Source organism: Bos taurus, chromosome 7 (assembly GCF_002263795.3).
Source record: "Bos taurus isolate L1 Dominette 01449 registration number 42190680 breed Hereford chromosome 7, ARS-UCD2.0, whole genome shotgun sequence".
In the NCBI taxonomy this organism is placed as follows: domain Eukaryota; kingdom Metazoa; phylum Chordata; class Mammalia; order Artiodactyla; family Bovidae; genus Bos; species Bos taurus.
Window position 1 is genome coordinate 60,228,377 of NC_037334.1, and position 24,611 is coordinate 60,252,987.

At 43.0% G+C, this 24,611-nt stretch overlaps 1 protein-coding gene and 1 long non-coding RNA gene across 2 annotated transcripts in view; one reads left to right on the forward strand and one right to left on the reverse strand.

The window, feature by feature from the left end:
• The window catches only part of LOC112447452 (uncharacterized), a 171,193-nt gene that overhangs the window by 61,342 nt on the left and 85,240 nt on the right, over positions 1-24,611 (reverse strand). The gene's annotated exons all lie outside the window — the stretch shown is intronic.
• Positions 4,330-6,359, forward strand: ADRB2 (adrenoceptor beta 2). Its single transcript, NM_174231.1, has one exon. It carries the CDS (start codon positions 4,553-4,555, stop codon positions 5,807-5,809), a length of 1,257 nt encoding a protein of 418 aa, NP_776656.1. The 5' UTR covers positions 4,330-4,552; the 3' UTR covers positions 5,810-6,359.

The following is a 24,611-nucleotide window of genomic DNA, read 5'->3' on the forward strand; positions in this document are numbered from 1 at the left end:
CAAATCATATATCTGATAAGAGATTAATATCCAAAATATATTAAAAACTCATAAAATTCAATAGTAAACAAGCAAACAATTTGATTTCAAAAAATGAGCAGAGGATCTGAGTATACATTTTTCTAAAGAAAGCATACAGATAGTCAACAGACACATGAAAAGAAGCTCAACATCACTAATCACCAGGGAAAGGCAAATCAAAACCACAATGAGCTATCACCTAACATCAGTTAGAATAGCCATTACCAAAAACAAAAAAAGCGTTGGTAAGGATGTGGACCAAAGGGAACTCTCACGCACTGTTGGAGGAAATGTAAATTGGTGCAACCACTATGAAAAACAGTATGGGGTTGAGTTCCTCAAAAAATTAAAAGTAGATCTAACATATGATGCAATTATTCCACTTCTGGGTGTCTGTCTGAAGAAAACAAAAACACTAAATCAAAAAGATGTGTGTACCCCCATGTTCTTTACAGCATTATTTACAACAGCCAAGATAAGAAAGCAACATAAATATACACTGATAGATGAGTAGATAAAGGAGATCTGATACACACACATAAATGGAATACCACTACATCATAAAAAAGAATGAAATCTTGCCATTTACAACAATGTGGATGAACCTTAAGGGAATGATGCTAAATGAAATGTCAGACAAAGACAAATGCATATGATTTCATTTGCAAGTGAAATCTAAAAAATAATACAAGTGAACAACAAAAGAAAACAAAACAGAAGTCATAGATACAGAGAACAAAATGGTGTTTGCCAGAGTGGAAGGGTCATAGGGAAAGGGTAAAACAGGGGAAGGGGGTCAAGAGGTACAAACATTTAATTATAAAATAAATAAGTCATGGGGATGTAACGTATAGCATGGGGACTGCAGTCAGTAATATTGTAGAGCATACTTGAAAGTTGCCAAGAGAGCAAATCTTAAAAGTTAACTTTTAATGCATGGTGATGGATGGTAACAAGACTTATTGAGGTGATCACTTCACAATGAATACAACTACTGAATCATTACATTGTACACTTGAAACTGATGTGTTATATGTCAATTACACCTCAACAATAAAAATAAATGTTTTAAAAGATGGAAATAATCTTGCCTAAGCCAAGACCAGTCTAAGAGTTTTCTAAGGCATCCAGATATTCATGTGAGAGCATTCCTTGGCTCACAGAGCCTTACTCCTCTTTAAACATTTGTTTGGTAAATCAAAATGTGACTTTTTTTCCTGTTTGGCAGGCAGGAAATGACAAATCAGAGTCGTAAGGGATTGATAAAATATGTAGTTAGACACTATCAATCACCATAAAAGAGCCTGCTTTTCCTTACATCTAACAAAGGTACATTTAGAACTTTCCAGTTCAACTAAAACATTAACTCTCTAAGACCACAAGCCCAGTAAGCAGTGCTAGTCACACTCCTCCACTGGGAAATGAAGCTACAATGTTGGGCGGTGAAAACACGTGAGACCAGGAACAGACCTGGACTCCCAGTCTTCCCTGTCACCTTCGACCAGACACTTTCCTAATTTTCAAACTGGAAGCGTGGAGAGAATAAATGATCTATTAAACTCTTTTCCATTCTGTCTTTAATCTTACAATTCTAAAAAAGGAGGTCAGGTAAAAGACTCCTGGCATGAAGACATTTTGAAATTTCTATCAGCCACAGTGATATAAGAAAAAGAAAGGGGAAGAGATTGAGAGGGGTGCCCATTTGGCAAAGCTGATGAGGCAAAGGCCTGGAACTTTGTTGACATAGCAGCCTCCCTTCTGGATTTAGTGTTTGTGGGTTTTTTAAAAGGTGCTTCCCAAAATAATCAATGTTAAAATTTTAAGTGACTTACATGTATATCTAAATGATCAATTAATGTTTGTCCTATAAGGGCTTTCTTTGTTCTTTTATTGTTATAAGAAGGTTAAACAATATGCTTATTTATTTCATAGCTTCACAAACAGGAAGGAGGCTCTAAATGGCCCAGTTTCACAATTTGGGGTAGATATATATTTAAAGAAATATTGCATAATTGCATAATGCACACTGCCTCTTCCTAAAATGCATCATACCAGAGCCAATTTTGGAAAACACAAATATGGGGTGGGTATATTTTGAAAACTATGTGAACATAATAGATTCTTAATTAATATGTGTGGCTTTTATGGGAAATATTTGTTATTTTAAGGCATCTGTCATGCAAAAACAATTTCTGCTAGTGAAGAAAGTTAAAAAGAGCATGTAGTTTAAATTTTGTTTCTGAGTTATACTTCTTGTGTAAATGCCCATGTTACTTTTGTCCTAAAGCATTTTAGTGTTCTATTAGAGAATATGAACAATATCTTCTAAACTACTTAGTAATTTATATAAATTTATGTATAACCTTTATTTGTGTGGCATTTATAAGTGCAAATCATAATTACATTTGTCATTATATCATCTGATTCTCATTCAGCACAATGGAAGTGACTTAATTCCTCATTTAGACATAGGGGAAATTAGGCTCCACATTTTTTATTTGCCTAAGGAATATGAGCTAGAAAGTTCTAAGATGAGAATTTGAAACCTGGTATTCCAATTCCAGTTGTGGTCCTTCTTCCCCATCCTCTATTCCTTTCTGCACTGTGGTGACACGGTACATTGAAAGGATTAAAAGATGGATTTTAGAGTCAAACAGAACTGAGTTCAGCTTCTGCTTCTGGCACTGCCTGGTCTTGTGCCCATGGGCAAGCTATTTTCTTCTTTGAGACCCATTTGTGAATTAAGCTAAAAATAGTTATACCCCACCCCACCCTAACAACACACACCATGGGACTGTGGGAAGGATTAAATGGAATAATGCATTAAAAGCACATCGCAGAACGTTCCATAAATGTTAGCCATTGTTATGTTATTATGTAATCTAGAAAATATGTTCAGTTACACTGCATGAAATACTTTCCATGTTTCAAAGACACAAATGATACATGGGAAATCAAACCCTGAAAATTAATTTTTTAACAGTAAATTCATATGCCACATGCAAAGGGTAGTATTTCATGGACAAAGACTCTAGTTTTTTAAGAGAAGTTATCTTTTGCTTTCTGTGGTTTCAAAACATTTCTTAATGTTAACACCTTCTTAATAATCTGAGCCATATGAAATTGTCATCTATTTAAAGTCAGATACCACAGAAAAGTGGCAATTTCATATGGCTCAGCCCAACAGATCAACAAACTACCGAACAGAAGATTTTTTCTAGTTGCAAAGGGATTATTGAAGAAGTTGAACTTGAAAATTATTTCATTTTCAACATATTCTCATTTTAACGGAGAAGGAAGGAACGATGCCACACTCCCTAGAATTAAGAATTAAAGCATACAACGTTCTCTTCCTATCCTCAAGCACATACATGTATACCCCAGCTCCAAATGAAATCCCAAGAGTAAAATTAGGTCTCAACCCCTGCAAATTCCCAAGGAGGGCACCAAAAGTACTGGACAGCAAGCATGCTGAGGAAATTGGCTGCTGCTAAAGTCACCACCTGTGGTCTTGCCAAATGTCTGAAAGGGAATATACCATGAGTCCTGTGTACTGGGGAAGATGGAGTGGATGTCCAGGGGGCAAGGGTAAAGAGTTTGGAATATCCAGATGGGGAAGTCCTTCTCTGTGGCACACTGCTTGCCTCCAAGTGGGCGTTTGTATGCTATTTGTTTACTTTTTTTGTCTGTATGTCCGTGTCTTTATGCTTCCGGGTGCTCCTGGTTTGCTCCTGGCCATGTCTCTTGTGTTGGACAGGGGTGACTTTGTGCCAGTCGGCTTCTGTGCCTGCGCGCTCGTTTGTGCGCTGGATGGGTGTGTCTGAGTGTCTGTGGCTGTGGTTCCGTATAAGTCTAAGCATGTATGTCGGGGTACAGTGCGCCTGCCTGTGCGTGTCTCGGTGGGCACGATCATCTATTTCCGAATGCGAGGGAGTGCCGGAGTATTGCCATCTACCCTGAGACCAAGCCGCACAGGCGCCCCAGGCAGACAGGTAGCAGTCACGAAAGAACTGGCACCTTCTAGTTGGCTGGTAAGCTCGCCAGAGCCGGCTTCAGCCTCCGGGGCCAGCCGAGAGAGCCCCGAGGGAATGGTGGCCGACCCGCCCTCCTAGAGCAGTTGGGTCCCGCCCGGGCCAGCCCCTGGAGCAGGCAGGAGAAGGGAGGGAAGGGGCGGGAGAGGGCGTGGGCCTCGCCCCTTTGGGGCTTCCCGCGTTCTATTGGTTGAAAGTTGTAGCACGTCACGGGGAGGGCAGTTCCCCTAAAGTCCTGGGCACATAACGGACAGCGCGCACTCAGAGACGGCTTCTCCAGAGCGCAAGCTGGAACTGGCTGAACTGACAGGCACTGCGAGCCCAGAGTAGCCCCGGAGCTGAGTGCACCACGCACCCCTACCACACCCACACCCACCCACGGCCGCTGAATGAGTCTTCCAGGTGCTCGCTTGCTGCCCGCAGCGCCCCGCCGGAGGTCCGCTCGCTGAGGGCGGCTGGTGCGCCGGCAGCCTGTGCGCTCACCTGCCAGCCTGCGCGCCATGGGGCAGCCCGGGAACCGCAGCGTCTTTTTGCTGGCGCCCAACGCAAGCCACGCGCCGGACCAAAACGTCACGCTGGAACGGGACGAGGCCTGGGTTGTGGGCATGGGCATCCTCATGTCGCTTATTGTCCTGGCCATCGTGTTTGGAAACGTGCTAGTCATCACAGCCATTGCCAAGTTTGAGCGTCTCCAGACGGTCACCAACTACTTCATCACCTCCCTGGCCTGTGCTGACCTGGTCATGGGCCTGGCAGTGGTGCCCTTTGGGGCCTGCCACATCCTCATGAAAATGTGGACTTTTGGCAACTTCTGGTGTGAGTTTTGGACTTCCATTGACGTGTTATGCGTCACGGCCAGCATTGAGACCTTGTGCGTGATCGCTGTGGATCGCTACTTAGCCATCACGTCACCCTTCAAGTATCAGTGCCTGCTGACCAAGAATAAGGCCCGGGTGGTCATTTTGATGGTGTGGATCGTGTCTGGCCTTACCTCCTTCTTACCCATTCAGATGCACTGGTACCGGGCCAGCCACAAGGAAGCCATCAACTGCTATGCTAAGGAAACCTGCTGTGACTTCTTCACGAACCAACCCTATGCCATTGCCTCCTCCATTGTGTCCTTCTACCTTCCCCTGGTGGTCATGGTCTTCGTCTACTCCAGGGTGTTCCAGGTGGCCAAAAGGCAGCTCCAGAAGATCGACAAATCTGAGGGCCGCTTCCATGCCCAAAACGTCAGTCAAGTGGAGCAGGATGGGCGGAGCGGTCTAGGACAACGCAGGACCTCCAAGTTCTACTTGAAGGAACACAAAGCCCTCAAGACTTTAGGCATTATCATGGGCACTTTCACCCTGTGCTGGCTGCCCTTCTTCATTGTCAACATTGTGCACGTGATCAAGGATAACCTCATCCGTAAGGAAATATACATCCTTCTAAACTGGTTGGGCTACATCAACTCCGCTTTCAATCCCCTTATCTACTGCCGGAGCCCAGATTTCAGGATTGCCTTCCAGGAGCTTCTCTGCCTGCGCAGGTCTTCATTGAAGGCCTATGGGAATGGCTGCTCCAGCAACAGCAATGACAGGACTGACTACACAGGGGAACAGAGTGGATATCACCTGGGGGAGGAGAAAGACAGTGAACTTCTGTGTGAAGACCCCCCAGGCACCGAAAACTTTGTGAACCAGCAAGGTACTGTGCCCAGTGATAGCATTGATTCACAAGGGAGGAATTGTAGTACAAATGACTCACTGCTGTAATGCCGGTTTTCTACTTTTTAAGACACCCCTTCTCCCCAGTACCCTGCAACAAAACACTAAACAGACTATTTAACTTGAGTCTAATAAATTTAGAATAAAGTTGTACAGAGATGTGCAGGAGGAAAGATATCCTTCTGCCTTTTTATTTTTTATTTTTTTAAGTTGTAACAAAATATATTTGAGTAACTGTTTCTTGTACAGTTCAGTTCCTCTTTGCCTGGAACTTGTTAAGTTTATGTCTGAAGGGCTTCAGTCTCAAAGGACCTGGGGCTGCTATGTTTTGATGACTTTTCCTGCATATCTACCTCATTGATCAAGTATTAGGGGTAATATATTGCTGCTGGTAATTTGTATCTGAAGGAGACCTTCCTTCCTGCACCCTTGGACTGGAAGATACTGAGTCTCTCGGACCTTTCGCTGTGAACATGGACTCTCCTCGCCCCTCTTATTTGCTCAAACGGGGTGTTGTAGGCAGGGACTTGAGGGGCAGCTTTGGTTGTTTTCCTGAGCAAAGTCTAAAGTTTACAGTAAATAAATTGTTTGACCATGACTTCATTGCACCTGTTTCTCCAAAACCCCTTGACTGGAGTGTGCTTGCCTCCCCCACTGGAAACTGCAGGTAACTATTTGTAATAACTGCCCGGTGACTTAATGTGGAATGACATGCACTGATTGCTTAACCCTTTCGTTTGCCTTTGAATCTGCCACTGCAAACCTGCGTCTCTTCTAACGCTGCTGCTCTCACATCAGTTCTTTCACTGTGTGCTCACCCAGCATAGCTCATCTTGCTCTTCTTACGAGTATTATTCCTATGTTGTAACATCAGAAACACTGACTCATAGAACTGGAGTTATGGGCATCTGTTGTGTGCTTCCATGTGCCTCTGCTGCCCACCTTCCAGTTCTACTTGTTTTGCAGCTGCTTATATTTTTATCTTTGTCTTTTCTCATAGTAGAGATCATAGTGCATCAGGGCTTGGCATTTTGAGGATAAGGAAGTTCTTGTGAACAAGTTGCTCAAACATAGCCCTGAAATTCCAAGGGAAATGAAAAAGTCATGGGTTATAGGGAGAAAAGCTGGAAAACATGTCACTGGTGAAAACCTCATGATCTAGAAACAGGGTTTGAACCCTCCTCCTTTTGAACCGCTGTCCTTTTTTGCCCCCTCTCCCTGTGACTCTAGTCACTTCAGGACAAATCAAGATTTCTCAACCTCATACTTTTAACATTTTCAGCCAGAGAATTCTCCACTGTGGAAGACTGTCCTCCACATTGTCGGATGTTTAGCAGCAGCCCTGGTCTCTACCCACGAGATGCCAGGAGCATTCCCTGAGCTGTGACAACCAGAAATGTCTCCAGTCACTGCCAGATACCCCTACCTTGAGGGATGAAATTGCCCCTGGTTGAGAACCAGTTATGAACTTCAAAAATCTAAGCAGATGTTTCGATTCTGCCTAATATAACCACTTCATTTTGCAGAGCACCAGAGAGGCATTTTTCACACTTTACCCAGTTAGCGACCGACCCTGGGCCAGTGTTCTACTCCATCACACTGCCTTCCAAGCTTATTCACCAGCTGCCCACAGACTGACTGTGAGACATGAATCGTTTGAGAGGGTTTATCAATGAAGGCGAGGCCTCTGAGCCATTACTGCCTGTTTGTGGAGAGATTATAATACTGTTAAGAGGGACGTAAGGGAAAATCATGAAAGTAAACACATTTCTTTTCCCACCCCCTTTCTATTTTTGCCTGTGTGTTTGAGCCAGAGCTTGGCCCAGGTTTGACGGAGTGGATCGTCCTCCTTGGCAGCGCCAGCCAGGAGAGGTTCAGCCTGCAGGGTTCGTTGCCATTTCACTCGCTTACAAAGCTGACTCTACTTCTTTCTTCTCTTCTATCCCAGCCAGGGTGCCCAACCAGAAAAGCATTAGTCTCCTCTGCTTCCCATCAGCTCAGTGATAGTGTGTTTCCAGGCGAGCCCTGACATCTCAAGAGAAAGTTAGCTGCCCGTGTTTCTAGAACATGCCATCAGGCTTCAGAGAGTGTGTGCCATTCAGCACTTCTGCTCTTTCTCCAAGGGCTTTCATACCTATTATCACATTCTTCTCCTGGTCTGGCCCCTGCACTCAGAGATGCAGGCAGCTTCTGCAGTTAATCTTCACACTCCTCATAGCCTCATGGGATCTTGGACTTGGAAGGAGAAAGCATAAAAAGCATTTGACATCCAAAGAGACTAAAAGCCTGCAAGGGGGATGACCTGCCCAAGGTAAGAAGCCAAGGATGTGAGAGTCGGAGCTAAAGCCAGGGAACCCGGCTGTCATACCAGGAACTGGCGTATTCTCTCCACCACATTGTCATTGAATTTTGCCCTCACCCTCAATCGTGGAATCTTTTCCCTGGGGCTGTCACATTAACAAATTCATTTAAGCAGATGTTTTTATTTCTTTTGAGTCCTTGATAAAGAACACAGGCAGTACACAAATAATCTGCAATAGGGACAAGTGAAAGAATTATTCCTTTTTCTCAGCAAGTGTTCACTAGGATATCCTCAGCATTTAGAGAAACTGGAAGATTCCTTGACTCTTTATGACCTGAAGGGATTTCAAGCCACTCCAGGTAGAAATTTCCTGTCTTATTTAGAAGAAAAAAAAAAAGGTGGAAACTTTTCTATCATCATTCGTAAGTCCCATGGACAATAAATATTATTAATAAACAATGTTATATACATCCTTGTTTGACTAGAGGAGCAAACAATGTAATTTCAGTTAAACACTCTGCTATGAATGTTAGTTCATAAAGTCCCAGCTAAAATGGAGTTTAGCCTAATTCATGTTCATTTAGAAATACTTCAAATATAAGAACATTGATCTGTTAAGAGTTTGGACAAGCAAGAGCATTTTAAGCCTATCTCAGTTCCTTGCTTTCTATATCCTTTTGTTCTGCTTTGTTTCTTTGTGGAGGCAGGCATTTGTCAGTGTCTCTCTGTCCCTCTGTTTGCTGACAGGTTGGTTACATAAGGTTTGTGCTGGATTCATCGTCATAAAGTTGTCTTTGCCTGGACAGCAAGTTCTCGAAGTCTGTCAAATGAGAACCTTATCCTGAGATGCGAGCTGACAGGTGTGCAAAGTGGCAGGCCAGGGTGGGCCTCCTTGGTGAGATCATTATTGGAAGAGGGAATCTGGGGAATAGGGAGCTGGGAAATAGGAACTGTCCTTACACGATGCTGAGAATGTTTCTGATGTTTCACTTCTACTGCCTAAAGAAGCCTAGGCCGGTATCAGTCAGGTGGTATTTACAACTACTGTATGTAGCAGGGGAAAAATATAGGTTTTAGTCTCTGAATTCTGGAGCATACTATTAATAATACTATGTAGATATCTTCTATGAAATCTTACTAAATATTAGGGACTGTATTAGATACTTTTGGGGGCTTCCCTGGTGGCTCAGATGCTAAAGAATCCACCTGCAATGTAGGAGACCCAGGTTCAATCCCTGGGTCGGGAAGATCCCCTGGAGAAGGGAATGGCAACTCAACTCCAGTATTCTTGCCTGGCAAACTTCATGAACAAAGGAGCCTGGTGGGCTACAGTCCATGGGGTTGCAAAGAGTCAGACAGGACTGAGTGACTAACACTTTCACTTCTTTCACTTTAGGCACCTTTTAGGCACGGAGAAGGCAATGGCACCCCACTCCAGTACTCTTGCCTGGAAAATCCCATGGTCGGAGGAGCCTGGTAGGCTGCAGTCCATGGGGTCGCTAAGACTTTCACTTTTCACTTTCATGCATTGAAGAAGGAAATGGCAACCCAGTCCAGTGTTCTTGCCTTGAGAATACCAGGGACGGGGGAGCCTGGTGGGCTGCCGTCTATGGGTCGCACAGGGTCGGACATGACTGAAGTGACTTAGCAGCAGCAGCAGCAGGCATTGTGTGACCTTGACAGTCTTATGAGGTAGGTAGCAAAATTGTATTCATCTAACAAATGAAGTAATTGAGTTTCAGAAAGGTGAAGTCACTTTCCAAAGTCACATAGCCAGCTAGTTGCAGGGTTAGGACTGGAACCCAGGTCCGTGTGATTCCTGAACACACGGAAACCAGGGAGCAACATGTGCCAGTTTATAGTCCACGCCAGAGCAAGTGTTAGAACTGGAAACACAATACCTTGTTGAGAGAAGAGGGCGATTGCTGTGGGTTAGGGCAGGGAGGAATGTTCCCTTGGAAGCATGTGACTGCAGGGTTTGTTGGGAACTGGGATGGGAAACCAATCACTGAAGTACCTGGTTTGCTTCCCTGAGTCTCTGCTTTGTCTTCTCGTCAGAGAATCAGGCCAGATTGAAAAGAGGATATGAAACTTTAAAACAAGCACAAGGTAAAGCAGGAACACAGCCTCACATCCTGGAAAATTCATTTTCTGGTTCCAAAGTTGGGAAGGTCTGCTACATTGAGCAGGTAGCTGGACGTTATGGAAAATATGACCTGCCTTGGTGGCCCTCTGCATGTGCTGGCCATTTTGAGCTAGAATTCTAGGTCAATGGAGATGAACTTCTGACAACAGAGAGCAATGAGGGTTAACACACCTGGAAGGATGCTTTTTATTAAATTCAGCCCTATGCTAACCCCTACTTCACACAGTGCAAATACAATTTGAAGGAGGAATTTTTGAAATACCTAAGAGAACAAACTTCCCAACCACTTTCAAGAACTTGAGAAATTCTTGTGTTTTATGAATAATAGGAGGCAGGGTGGGGTGAAAGAGGCCTGGACTAGGATTCATGCAACTAGATTTCAGGTCTCAACTCAGACTCTCCTCTGTCTGTTTGCCTGTCTGTTTCTCTCAAGTTGGGTAAGGCAGTTTTCCTGTTTTCTCAGTGCACCTCACTTTGCTCATCTGTAGAATAGTGAGGCTTGTGCAGGCGGTCTCTAAGCTCTGCTCAGCTCTGAATTTATATAGCCATTAATTAAGAGGCTAATTAGAAGACAGCAGTTTGTTTCTAACTAGAGCTGATGGCATTTGTCATAAAAAGAATGGTTTAATATACCAGGGGTGTTCAGCTTGCAGAAGAGAATGTCATGAAGCACAATTTGGTGCATGATCATTGCCTTCAAATATTCAAGGACCATCTGGGGAAGAGGAGTATATCTGGTTTATATGAATAGCAGAAGGCAAGTAGAACCTTTCAGGAAGATAGATTCATGTTCAGGGAAAGGAAAACTTTTCTGAGAGTAAAACAGCTTCTCTATCAGAATAGTGTCTCCTCTCATTGGAAGCATTCAAGAGAAGTGCAAATAAAGCTCTGTGTGGGATGAAGCACAAAAAGTTCCTACACTGAGCAGGGCTTGGACTAAGACCCTTTCCAAATCTGTGATTCTTTGTCCCAGAAAACAATAGACCTAAATGTTCTTAAAAAAATATTCAGACCATTCCCTAATTCCAGCCGGCCTTCTCCCCAATTCCTCTGGACTTCAGAGGTTTCACTGCATTCCTAACCAGGAAACCTCCGGGGGAAATCAGGATCTCAAAAGTCCTTGGCCATGGGGGGAAATCCAGAAATAGAGCAATAAGGTTAAGCAGTTTTCCAAACTATTAGACCTTTTCATCAGCTGCTCTTCCCATGCCTTTTGCAAATGACCTACTAACTCCCAGAGAGAAAATACTGAGAGCTGAAAAGTCCTCTCTGCAAAGGCTATTACATCCTTCTCCACCCTTTGAATCATTGCACTTCCTGTGGTCTTTCCGTCACCCTCACAGGACAGGAAGGAAGGGAGGCAGGTTGCTGGCCAGCACAGGGAGCACTTCAAAGCCCTCTGGCCCAAGATTCTGAGGACCTGGGAACTATGTAGTATACCCCTAACCACTGAGCAGCCTCAGGCAGATCACTTCCTTTCTCTAGACCTGTTTCATCATCTCTTAGCAGAGAGAGTTTGGTTTACCTGAGTCCCACCTTTCCTTCTTTCTCCAAAATTCTGTAAGATTTCAGGAAGTATTCAGTGCTACACATCTGGTTGTATGGCTCTTATTTTAAAAGTACATTTTTATCTTGCTAAAAAAGGAATAGAACTCATTCTGAAACTTTTAAAAATCTATTAAAACACAAAATGAGACGTGTGTGTGTGTGCACGCACTCAGTCGTGTTGTACTCCTTGCAGCCCCATAGACTATAGCCCACCAGGCTCCTCTGTCCATGGAATTTTCCAGGCAAGAATGCTGGAATGGGTTGCCATCTCCTGCTCCAGGGGGTCTTCCCAACCTAGGGATCACACCCATGTCTCTTATACCTCCTGCATTGGTTTCTTTACCACTAGCACCACGTGCGAAGCCCCACAAAATGAGATAAATCACACATAACATTATCACCTAGAGATACATCACACAGTTAAATGTGATGTTATGCTTTCAGTCTTTGTCCTAAGCATGGCTATACAAATGGGCTGAAATATATTTTAAAATAAAAAACAGAATTAGATTATTCATAAAATTGTGGGCCCATTGATAATACTTTAATAGATGCCCCCTTGAATATGTTTTATGTATAATATGATCTAGATATCACAATTGCTACTGGCCTGGCAATAGAGTATTTAGCAGTTTTTTGACTTTGGAGTACAAAGTATCATTTCCAGAACATCTGGATCAAGAAATCTGAGTTAGAGCCTAAGAATCTTCATTTTAGCATGATCCCATGGATTTTTCCAAGGACCATATTTTTAGGAATAAGGTTACACAGATAATTTTGTACATTAAGCAGAACTCCTCCTCTCTTGTTGCTTGTGGATGAAAAATATGTTTCTGTACTATACTTGTCTCTTTGAAAGCATGCTTTCTGCACCTGGCCTCTGATCTGCTTTCAGAGCATGGGAAACTAACCATAACTGCCAGGGCAGGGCTTTATCTGCATTGTTAAGTGTCTCTGACCCACCCCGTTGACTTGTGTTAAAATCAGTCTATTCAAGTTATATAGTGACCAATACCTACCATTTGAAAAGTGCAACAGCAGGTTTCTATTCCATAGAGCACCTGTTGTGATCATGATGGCTAATAACTACAGTGTGTTTACTGGGAGCCAGGCCTTGTACTTGGTGATTCTCCTGCATGATCTTGTTTAGTACTCACAGCAACCCTACAAAACAGGTACTATTATCTTTGTCCCCATTTTATGGATTAGGAAAGTGAAACTCGAAGGGGTCAACTAAGTTGCTGAAGATTACAGACCACACTGAAATAAAACCCACATATCCTGAACAAAAGCCCAGTGTTTTACCACTAGGGTAGGCGATCTTTCCCCTGTAGGTAAGAGAGGAGAGAGACAATGCTAAGAAGAAATTTTTAATGGGTGTTTTATTTGTGTTTTTATTCCCTGGGGATTCTTTTCAGAGAGGTTTGATCAATTTCTGAGCCTTGAAACTAAGGGGCAAGCCTATATCCTCTAGGTAAGCAGTGGCTAAGTGTAGACTAGGAAACCAGATTGCCTGAAATTTGGCAGCATACTCTTTCACCATTATTCAAGCTCGGTTTGAGTGATCTTCTCCCAGGGCCAGGGAGGAGGCAGAGGGTGGCGCTCACTAACAGCACATGGGTTTGTGTGAGTCCAATCACTTTAGAGGCAGGGAGCCCCTGACATCTGGAAAAGGGGTGCCCCTCCCATTTCTCTGCCCAGGTGTGTGTCTGCATCAGAGTCTCCACAGTAGAGAATATCAGGGAAGTATGGGTAATGAGAGAATGCATACCCTCTTAGTGTGCTAAGAAACCCTAGATTCCAAGAGGCAGGCTCAGTATCAAAGTAATACAGGGGCTAGGAGATGACCATCTCTCCTGGCTTGTCTTATTATTTTTCTGGTGCTATGGGGGAAAGGGGGCTCCCTGGTAGCTCAGCAGTAAAGAATCCACCTGCAATGCAGGAGACGTAGGCAAAGTGGGTTCAATCTCTGTATTGGGAAGATCACCTAGAGTGGGCATGGCAACCCACTCCAGTATTCTTGCTGGGAAACCCCTGTGAACAGAGCTTGGTGGGCTATGGTCCATGGCGTCACAAAGACATGACTGAAGTGACGGAGCACGCATGCATACATAAGAAAAAGACTGGAGTTTCTGAATGTGTTCATTTCTCCAGGAAGAGAAAACAGGTTTTTGAAATCACAACAGCAACACCCATGGCAAAGCAGAATTGGATTCCTAGGTAATCCCTGCTTTCTTTCGATCATACCGTGTTGGCTTTGCAGCCTCAGGACTTGGGCCCAGAAGCCACAAGTGCTGTTGGGGAGCTTCCTTCATTATTAGACAATTCTGTCTCTCCACTACTGCCTGGTGTTTCTCTTTATAAAAATTATAGGGGTGTCTCTAGATACTACAGTCAACCCTGACAAGCTGCCAGGTTTTTATTGTTATGTTTAAGAGCGGTTCACAGTTCTCACAGAATGTATGCAACAGTAAGTGTGTTCTGCTCACAAATATTCAGACTTCCTTTCTTCTTTCAGTTCCCACAGCGTCTTTTTATAAATCCAAATGCTCACCTAGCCTCCTCTCTATGAGAATCGAGGTTCAGTCTCGAGTGTGTGGTGAGCAGCCTTAGAAACCACTTTCTATGAAATTGTGGAAGAGTTGGTGGTCTCGGTTTAGGTAGTGAGCCTTCTGACATTATTTTATGTTATTGCAGTGGGTCCCAAACCTTACAGAGTCCCAGAATGATTTGGGCTGAGAAAACGCACATTCCTGACCCTCATCCCTGAGATTCTGACAGGACTGTAGTTGGGGGCCAGGAACCTGCATTTTATCACTATTTCCCCAGAGGACTGTGATGCAGATGCTCCTAAGATTGCAGTTTGGGGACCTAGGGATCACACTGTCTTCCTCTCCCCACCCCTCCTGCTCAAGAGCACAAAGTGGAGATGTAAAAATTGATTCTATACAGCTGCATACATTCACAAAAGTAATCATTCTGTCAAATAAACAGAATCCTAATTTCCCTGTGTTATCAAATAAAACAATGTAGTTGAAAATAATTTATAAATGATGAAAAAAGAAAGTTACTATGAAAGACAGCAATGATAATAAAGTGCATTGAGCAATTAGGCACTTGATTAAAAATGTGTTTGTGACAGCATGGCATCAACATAATTATACCCCATAATAACATCACTGTCCCAGACCCTCGGCATGTAGACCAAGAAACAGCAGCATAGAAAGAAAAAAGGATCTTGCTGCAGGGATGGACTCTTTGTCCAGTGCTCCTTCCTCTTGGACACTCTGCTATGATTGAGTCAAATCATACTGAGGTCTATCTGAATCAATTTGCCTAATTCACATAAATCCTATCCTAGTTAACAGTCTGAAGAGGAACCCACCCAGCTTCAGAGAAGAGGGTGATTCATACACATACATACACCTCCATGGATGCACACACCCAAATAAATACACATAATACACATGGACTTTTACACTGATGCCTGCACCTGTATCAGCACAAACACATACACATGCATTTTCACTTAGATGTATGGACACGTCTCTGTTCTTCTGTTTATACTCCCAGATGAATGTGTACACAAGTATTAGGACTACACCCATATCAGCACAAACACATACACACTCACCTTCACTTAGATGTATGGACACATCTTTGTTCTTTTGTGTATACTCCCATAGGAATATGCACACAGGTACTAGGACTACACCCATATCAGCACAAATACATACACATGCATTTTCAATTAGATGACTGGACACATCTCTGTTATTCTGTGTATACTCCCATAGGAATATGCACACAGGTACTAGGACATAGACCTGCTTAACCCAAACATTCTCCCTTAGATAAATACACTTAGGGATTCATAAGCACACTTTTGCATGCTCCAAATGAGAAAATATGTCATGTCACATAATCATGGTCCCATTGCTACCTAAGAACACACAGGTTCCTGTGCTGGCCCTTCTTCCTGGGTAAGTTTATATATACCCCTGATTCAATACATGTCTGTTGAGTCCTAACAAGTGGCAGGAATTGTTAGGTGCTGAAGATCAGTAAGTGAACAAAAATAGTTTATCTTTGCCCTTATGGAGTTTGTGGTTGAGGGATTTTTTTTTAATGCATGCAGATTTTTTAACTGTAACAGTTTCTATGAAGAGACTCAGAGTGTTTTGAAGGAATCTGTCTAATTCTGAGAGATTAGTAAACATTCCCCCAAAGAAGTACAGTTTCAGCTGAGAGCTGAAGGAGGTCTAGATAATTTCTAGAAAAGGAGAGGAGGGCAGAACATTCCACTCAGGGAGAAAAGCATGTACTAAATCCTGTAGTGAAAGGAAACCTCATCCCTAAAAAGGACTAAGCAAAGGTCAATGTAGAAAAGATGTACAAAGAGGTGGAGTGTAACAGGACTACACATAAAGGGCCTTTTAAGCTGCATTAGGATTTAGTTATTTATCCTAAAAGCATTTAAAAGCCACTTATATGTTTACAGCAGAGATCAGATTTTGTATTTTGAGAGATCAGATTTGTATCTCTGAAGATATGACTACCCACACAAAAGCATTCTCAATACAGGTAAGTGCACACATATGGGTTCCTATGTACATAGTTTCCTATGTATACTTGTACATTTTCCTAAAATGCATATTTACATGTAAGTATTCACTTGATGGGACATAGATGGGGAAACAGTGGAAACAGTGTCAGATTTTATTTTTCTGGGCTCCAAAATCACTACAGATGGTGACTGCAGCCATGAAATTAAAAGACGCTTGCTCCTTGGAAGGAAAGTTATGACCAACCTAGATAGCATATTCAAAAGCAGAGACATTACTTTGCCAACAAAGTTTGTCTAGTCAAGGCTATGGTTTTTCCTGTGGTCATGTATGGATGTGAGAGTTGGACTGTGAAGAAGGCTGAGCGCTGAAGAATTGATGCTTTTGAACTGTGGTGTTGGAGAAGACTCTTGAGAGTCCCTTGGACTGCAAGGAGATCCAACCAGTCCATTCTGAAGATCAGCCCTGGGATTTCTTTGGAAGGAATGATGCTAAAGCTGAAACTCCAGTACTTTGGCCACCTCATGTGAAGAGTTGACTCATTGGAAAAGACTCTGATGCTGGGAGGGATTGGGGACAAGAGGAGAAGGGGACGACAGAGGATGAGATGGCTGGATGGCATCACTGACTCGATGGTCGTGAGTCTGAGTGAACTCTGGGAGTTGGTGAGGGACAGGGAGGCCTGGCGTGCTGCGATTCATGGGGTCGCAAAGAGTCGGACACGACTGAGCGACTGATCTGATCTGATCTGATTCACTTGCAAACTCTGCCTCTGTGAACACACCCCTATGTATTTATATGCATGGTATATATAAATCCAGTGGGCATTAGGAGTCAGAGAAACACCTTCCTTGCTGGGTACCACAAGTTCTAGCTAAACCGGCCCCTGGTGCAGGGACAAGGGAAGTGGCGTATCAGATCTGAGCCCTCTGACTTTGGAGCTCTGGGCTTTGCGGCCTGGCTTCATGACTGTACTTCCAGCTCTGCTCCCCCTCTTCTTGGCTCAGGGCACTCAGTGACAAGGTGGGGTTTCTTCCAGAACAGGGTAATTCACTATTCTAGGCCCAGGCCAGGAGGGGAGGAAGGGCAGGTCGGGTTGCATAAAGATTGCCTTGTGCCCTCCCAGAACTGTAAGCGGAGCCTCTGCCCAGCTCTAAGCATGAAGTAATCTTTGCATAGAATCAGCAATCTGAGATATAAACACAAGGATCCACAATCAGACGATCATAATGGGGCTCAAAGTAGTGTGTTCCATCAGCAACCACTGTGTGAAATGGGACATGGAGGAAGAAAAAGAGAAAGCCTCGCAAGAAAGCCTTTTCAAGGCAAGATGTCTGTGACCTTCATTGCCCCTGGCACAGAAAACGCATGTAAATACATATTTACACATACAAATCTTCCTCAAGCAGGTATACCATCTCACAGCAAGTAATTTATGAGCCACAACACCCTGCATTATTTTCCCCTCCAAAAAACTCCAAAGAACTTCTAGAAGTACTAGAAGTATATTTATGCACATTTTGCTCCTGTTTACCAGCCAAGCCAGCAAGGCCCTTGATCAAAGGGAGTGACAGCCTCCAGGGAGATCAATAGAAACATTCGTGCAGAATTAAAGACTCATCTAGAGCCAGTATTCTTGCCTGGAGAATCCCATGGACAGAGGAACCTAGAGGACTACAGTCCATGGGGTCCCAAGAGTTGGACACAATTTGGCAACTAAACTACTACTAGACTCTTACACCTATACTCTTAAGGATGTTCCCAAGTGATTTTTTTTTATATTCTAAAAACTCTTACACACTGAGATTTTATATTTTCAAATATGTGCTTGCAAAATGTTTTCCTCCACAATTAAAAGGAATTATATAATGTAATTTGAAGCTCTTTTTATTTGCTTCAGTCTATGTAAGGAACAGTCTTCTTTTCTTTCAGTCAGGTGTTCTTTTATGCTACTGCAAAAGCAAAGTATTACTTTGCCAACAAAGGTCCATATAGTCCAAGCTATGGTTTTTCCAGTAGTCATGTATGAACGTATGAGTTGGACCATAAAGAAGGCTGACACTGAAGAACTGATGCTTTTGAACTGTGGTGCTAGAGAAGACTCCAGAGAGTCCCTTGGACAGCAAGGAGATCAAGCCAGTCAATCCTAAAGGAAATCGACTCTGAATATTCATTGGAAGGACTGATGCTGAAGCTGAAGCTCCAATACTTTGGCCACTTGATGTGAAGAACTGACTCACTGGAAAAGACCCTGATGCTGGCAAAGATTGAGGGCAAGACGAGAAGAGGGCAACAGAGGATGAGATGATTGGATGGCATTGTTGACTCAATGGACATGAGTTTGAACAAATTCTGGGAGACAGTGAAGGACAAGGAAGCCTGGCATGCTGCAGTCCATGGGGTCACAGAGTCAGACATGACTGAGCAAGTGAACAACAGCAAGCAGTAAAGTACCGTATGCATCAAGGACTGACTGAAGACCACAGCACTGTGCCCACGGGGCTGCAGGATAGCAATTCCTCATATTTATCTAGCACTGGGCAGTTTACAAAGGGCTTTTTTATAAGATATTTTATCTAATCCTCTTAACTCTGAGATCAACATAGCTGTTCCCATTTCACAGATAAAAAGATTGAGGTTCAAAACTTGCTTAAGGGCATGGCACTAAGACATAGCAGGGTCTTCATACTCAGTCTTCATTCTCATATGCAGAAAAAAGTACAAGTTTTTTCACACTCTGGTATCCTCCTAGGACCCAGGGCTCTTCTTGCTGTATTTTTCTGTTTTTTGCTGGAATTTAACTTAAAATTTTAGAGTTAACACTCACCAGCACAGAAACCACAGCTGCTGAGCTGCAGATAAGTGATTACCAGCTCCAGGGACAGTCCCCAGGATGCTTTCAACACTGACAAGCCCTGAGCTTATGTGAGCTCATGCTAGATGTAGGCAGGGCCTCGCTCTATCAACTATGACTCAGAGCAGAAGCTCCAAGCCTTCTGGGTTGCTCGTGTCAGTCACCAGAAGCACTTTCACCATGTCAGAGCTAAAGAATCACATGTCCTGCTTTACATACATGCCCTCCTGACAACTTAGGGCTCCACTGAGGCTGTCCTTGTTCACGCTGCCTAATTTCTCTTGGATCCGGATGTTCCTGTGGGAAGACCCAGTGTGATTTGCTGCCCCAATCCCACATCCATTGAGCCACAGCCTCGCCTGCTTTTAAAGGCCAAGTTCCACACCTTGATAAAAATTGCAGGTTCCAGGAAATATTTCAATTTCTTGAAAATGGCTTGTGTTGGGTTGAAATTATTTCAGTCAGAGCAATTAAGTGTTCTTGTTTTACACACATATCTTCCAACAGAATTGCCTTCAGCACAAGTGAACTCTATTTAATGGATCTGGGCAAGCTTGGAGTGAATGACAAATCTAACCACAAGGAAAGCTCCCGTTGGCCATCTCTTTTCCACAACAGAGTATAAGCTTATCTGGTTTACTTAGCTTTCTAAGCAATGTGTGACTAATTTGTTCATTCATTCATTCAAAAGACGTTTCAACACTTCTATATGCCAGAACCTGTGATAACTACCAAGGATACACCAGTGACTGAGGTAGGCATGGTCGGTGTTGTTTTCATTTCTTACAATCTAATGGAGAAGGCAGACAATGAGAAGGGAATTATAAATGATGTTTGGATCAAGTTCTGTATACTCACACCAGAAAAACCTAAGTATACTAATGAACAGGAGTAAGGGGTGGGAAATTGGCTTCTGAATTTTGCCAGTACATTCAGAAAGTTATCTGCTATCTGTCAATCTCAGACTGGCCTCTAATAATGCATAAAAATATTACTATCACCTCTTTAAAAATGTCTCTGGGAAAATTGGAGTTGATGGTGTCTCACAAAGTTATCAATTGTCGCTATCTTGACCCACCTCTGAAATACTGTGCCCAGTTCTGACGGTCACACATTTTCAAGGGAGCATTTGAAGCCTTTCTAGGCTTGCCAGATTCAACAGATAAAAATACAGGACATCCAGTTTCAGATAAGCAATGAGTTCTTATTCATATAAGCATGTCCCAAATATTGCACAGAACATGCTGATACCAAAAGTTATTCACTAGTTATCTGAAATTCAGTTTAACTGGGCACCCTGTATTTTAAACTGATGGCCCTGTTATAGAACCAGAGGGAAGAATGTAAAGAAACCCAACACCCTGTCTCAAAATGAATAGTTGAAGGAGACTGGTTTTTAGCTCAGAGACAATAGTAAGAATCTCGACCTGTGTAGGGAAGCATTTTCCAGTGTTTCTAAAAGCATATATGGAAAATAGTAAAAGTATATACTAGGAGGGGAAAAAAAGATTTTGAGATTAAAAAAAAAAAATCAGGAGGTTAAGAGTTTGGGAAATATTGCATGCCCAGTATTTCCATTTTGGAATCCATACTCTGCATCAGCATAGTAAACATTCTGAGCAGCCTTGCAGGAAACATATCTGGTTGACCTGATTTAACCTAGCATGCCCACAGAATGCTATTTATGGGCTTTTGTCTGTTTGTTTTGATATGTTTGTTTTATAGAGGACACCTATTAACACTGTGCAAACTTACTCCGCTCAGCACACTTTGGAGAATGCTGGTATAAAATAAAAACATCGTCTTCAAATATCCAAAAGTCTTGCTGAGTAAGAGGGAAGCAGATTCAGTCTTTGTAAACCAAAGGGCAAATCTGGTCCCAGTGCATGAACACATTTGGGCAACAGATTTTTGACCCAGTTTGAGGGCTAGAACTTTCTAACAATTATAAGAGTCGTCTGAAAGGTAATGAGTTCCCTGTTCTTGGAGACATTAAAGCAGAAACAAAACTGCCATCCGGGATAGTAGAGGAAACTCTCATTATATGTAGGAAATTCTCCAGGGGTCTGCTATGAAAGGCATATTTACATAAAACACAGAACAGCAATCTGTCTTTAAATCTTTGTCCCACGATGTATATTATACCCTTTCTGTTTCTGAGTCCATCCATCTTGGAGTCACTCTTTCTCTGTTCCTTTCACATCTATGAGCCAAAACCTTCTAGGAGACTGGTCCTCACAAGTTAGTGACCTTTACTGAGATCAGGGCATCTTCATAGTCTCGCCCAGCTACCTTGGGTCCTGGCTTTTGGGAACTCCACTCTGAGCCTCTGGGAGGGCCTTATAAATCTGAGATGTAGCACAGAACTCAGTTAAACTTGGCAGTCCAGAAAAACATGGGATCTGGAGACACCCAGCCCAACATACCTCTAGGACTATGAGACTGCCCTATATAGTGTCCATGGTCCAGTACAGATCACTTCATATCTAAGGCACTCGGCATAATAAAAGACAACAGAGAGTCAGATCCCAGCTCTGCCCCTTCCTGAGTCTATGACCTGGACAAAATGCTGAACCTCTCCAAATGGTATTCCCCTCTGTGGAGGAAAAAAACAACAGAAATGATGACATGCGTACCATAACATTATGAAAATTAAAAGAGATTAAAAGTGCATAAATGACCCAGCAGAATGCCCAGTACACAGTGGATGTTGAGCAAATGTTTATTTAATGGATGACTGATTGTTACTATTATGGTAAAAAACTTCCAAGTAAGTTAAAAGACTTCTCTAGAAATTCACTAATCAGTGTGCCAAGATTTCAGGCCCCAGCCAAAGTGACACACTGGAAATTGTCTCCGACACCTTCCTTTTGAGAATCCATGCTTAAGAACATAAAGTAATGCATTCGTATTAAAGATTACAGTTTTCCTGCCTGTGGTGCTAGGGCCAGGGCAAGAAAGAGCACTGAATGCAGGGGCAGGTTGCCCTGGTTCTTGATTTAAAGGACTGCAACTCATCCATTCTGGATTCCAGTTCTTGTCTATAAAATAAAGAAAGGGGTTGGACTAGGATAGTTTCTAGGTTCCCTTAGCTGTGCCTTTGATTTGGGACAGTGAATGCAGATATTTAATTGATCCATAGTACTTAATGAAACTAAAGGGGTGTGTGTGTGTGTTACAGAAGCCCATGTGTGTTTGCACATGGCCACACTGAGTATACACAGGGTGCCTTGAAATCACTTTAAGAGCTGCCTGTTCTTGTGCCTGTCAGTAGATTTGGGAAATAAAAAGTTAGACCTAGAATTAGTTTTGAAGCAGTGATATGAGCTTTGACCTCAGAATGGGGAAAGCTGGGTTCGAATTCCAGCCTGACTCTGGCAGCAAAGCTTGTCTCCACCTATAGGGTGTGATGCTAACCTTCCTTCCCACCTCTTCCTCCCCATCTTTCACGTGAGAGGTTTGTTTCCAGGATCTCCAAGCTTTGTGTCTCTTGGGAAAATGTCTCTGGTCTATTTTTGCTTGGATTTGCATGCTGTCCACAAGGATTATCATCTGACTGACTCAAGTTTTGCTTATTTCTTTTGTTTGACCTGCTCTGGTTTCATAACACAAGCTCTCCAGCCAATTTTAGCCCTTCTTGGATTATGGGAGTGTCGAAGTGAAGGTATTTCAGCATTTGTCACAGTTTCTGCCTAGGATCTGTCTCCCCCCTTCCCCACCCTGCCCCACCCCCTGACGCTCCCTTTTCTTCTGCACAAGCAAAAGTCCTCCTCGTCCCTGGATGACAGGCTAAGTGCAGTCTGGTTTTCACATTAGCTGAGTGAAGGCCCTGGAGTCAGAAATCCTTGGCACATGAGTCACTTTGTCTCTTTGTGCCTCATTTCCCCCAACTATAAATAGGCGGAGTCTCCTGCACTTTCTCATCTCCCTGTGTGTGAGGGCCCCCATGGAGGTGGTTTTTTGAGATGAGGTCTCCCTTTCTCACTGGCAGGTCTGAACATCAGAGCCAGGAAGTATTCTCTAGGAAACAATGTGTCTCTGTCTCTGTGCTTCTCTTGCTTGTGGCCCCCTCCACACCCACTTCATCACTGTCTGAATGAACCTTCTACCACAGAGAACTCAGTCTCTGCTAGAAATCCTTCAGTGGCTCCCTATTCCTCTCAGGATAAAGGCTTCAGCAGATGAGCCCACAAGGAAGCACAGTGGAAACTCACATTGGGAAGTAATGATGCAGCCCACAGTGTACTCCTTCATTCAGTCCTGTGAGGTTCCACAGGCAGTGTGCTGGGAATAAATAGAGGAGGAAGACCTGGGCCCTGGGTTTAAGAAGCTTACGCATTTTGTGAAAAAGTATGGAAAACAATAATGTTTTTAGTTTTTAAGTACTGGAAGTGCTCTTAGAAATCACTGACCTTGCCCTACTGCCTCATTTTTACAGTAGTGGAAACTGTAAAATGTCACACAACTGGCAAATTATAAGAAAATGTGTCTTGTAATAGGTCTCCCTGCATCTGCTCTGCCTCTGTCACCAGGAATCATTCTGCAGCCAGAGTCATCTTTCTGAGGGCCATGCAACCTTGTCCCTCCATGGGAAAGCTCTCTGTGGCCCCCACTGCAGCTAAAATAGAAGCAGAACTTCTTCCCAGGCCTATGTGTGGACTGGTCCGTGCAACCTGCCTGGCTGTCCCCTCTGACTAGAATGCTCTTCTCCCAGATTGTCAGGCTTCTTTGTGCTAGTCAGTCTCACCTCTAAAGACACTGCCTCAGGGGTGCCCTCCCTGACCACACATGCAAGACTGATGTACGACTCCAGTCATTCTCCTTCCCATCCCCTTGACTGGACACATTCACAGCATGGACCACCATCTGCATCATCTTGCATGTTTACTGATTTTTCTCTATTATCTGTGTCTACTCACTAGAGGGTTTGCTGCAGGGGAGCTGATATTTGCTCCTGTCTTTAGCAGAATTGGCTCATAGTTGATACATAAGAAATATTTGCTGAATAAATAAACTAACAAATGAAAACATATTGAAGGAAATTTGAAAATGCAGAACAGTATAAAGAAGTAAATAAAAATCACTCATATTTTCCTTTTCTGGATTTTACTTCTGTTAATATTTTAGATTATTTTTATAGGTTTTTTATGTGTGTGTATATATATACATATATAATAAATAATATATATTTAAAATTTAAGATTATACTAAGTTGTGGTTTATATCCTGCTTTTAAACTTAACTCTATTTTGTATCTCATGTGAATGTATCAAAAGTAATTTAAGCATTTCCCTATTGTTGAATAATGATAATTTAATTTTTTCTAACTGATCTGCTTTCTGCCCAAGCCATTCTGATAGAACTTGGCCTTTAAGATACTTGTGGTAACTGTTCCTTGCCATGAGTAGTTGGCAAGGAACAGGAAATATCTACAG

Coding starts and splice junctions, on each gene's coding strand:
- ADRB2 (NM_174231.1), top strand. CDS start 4,553: ATGGGGCAGCCCGGGAACCGCAGCGTCTTTTTGCTGGCGCCCAACGCA.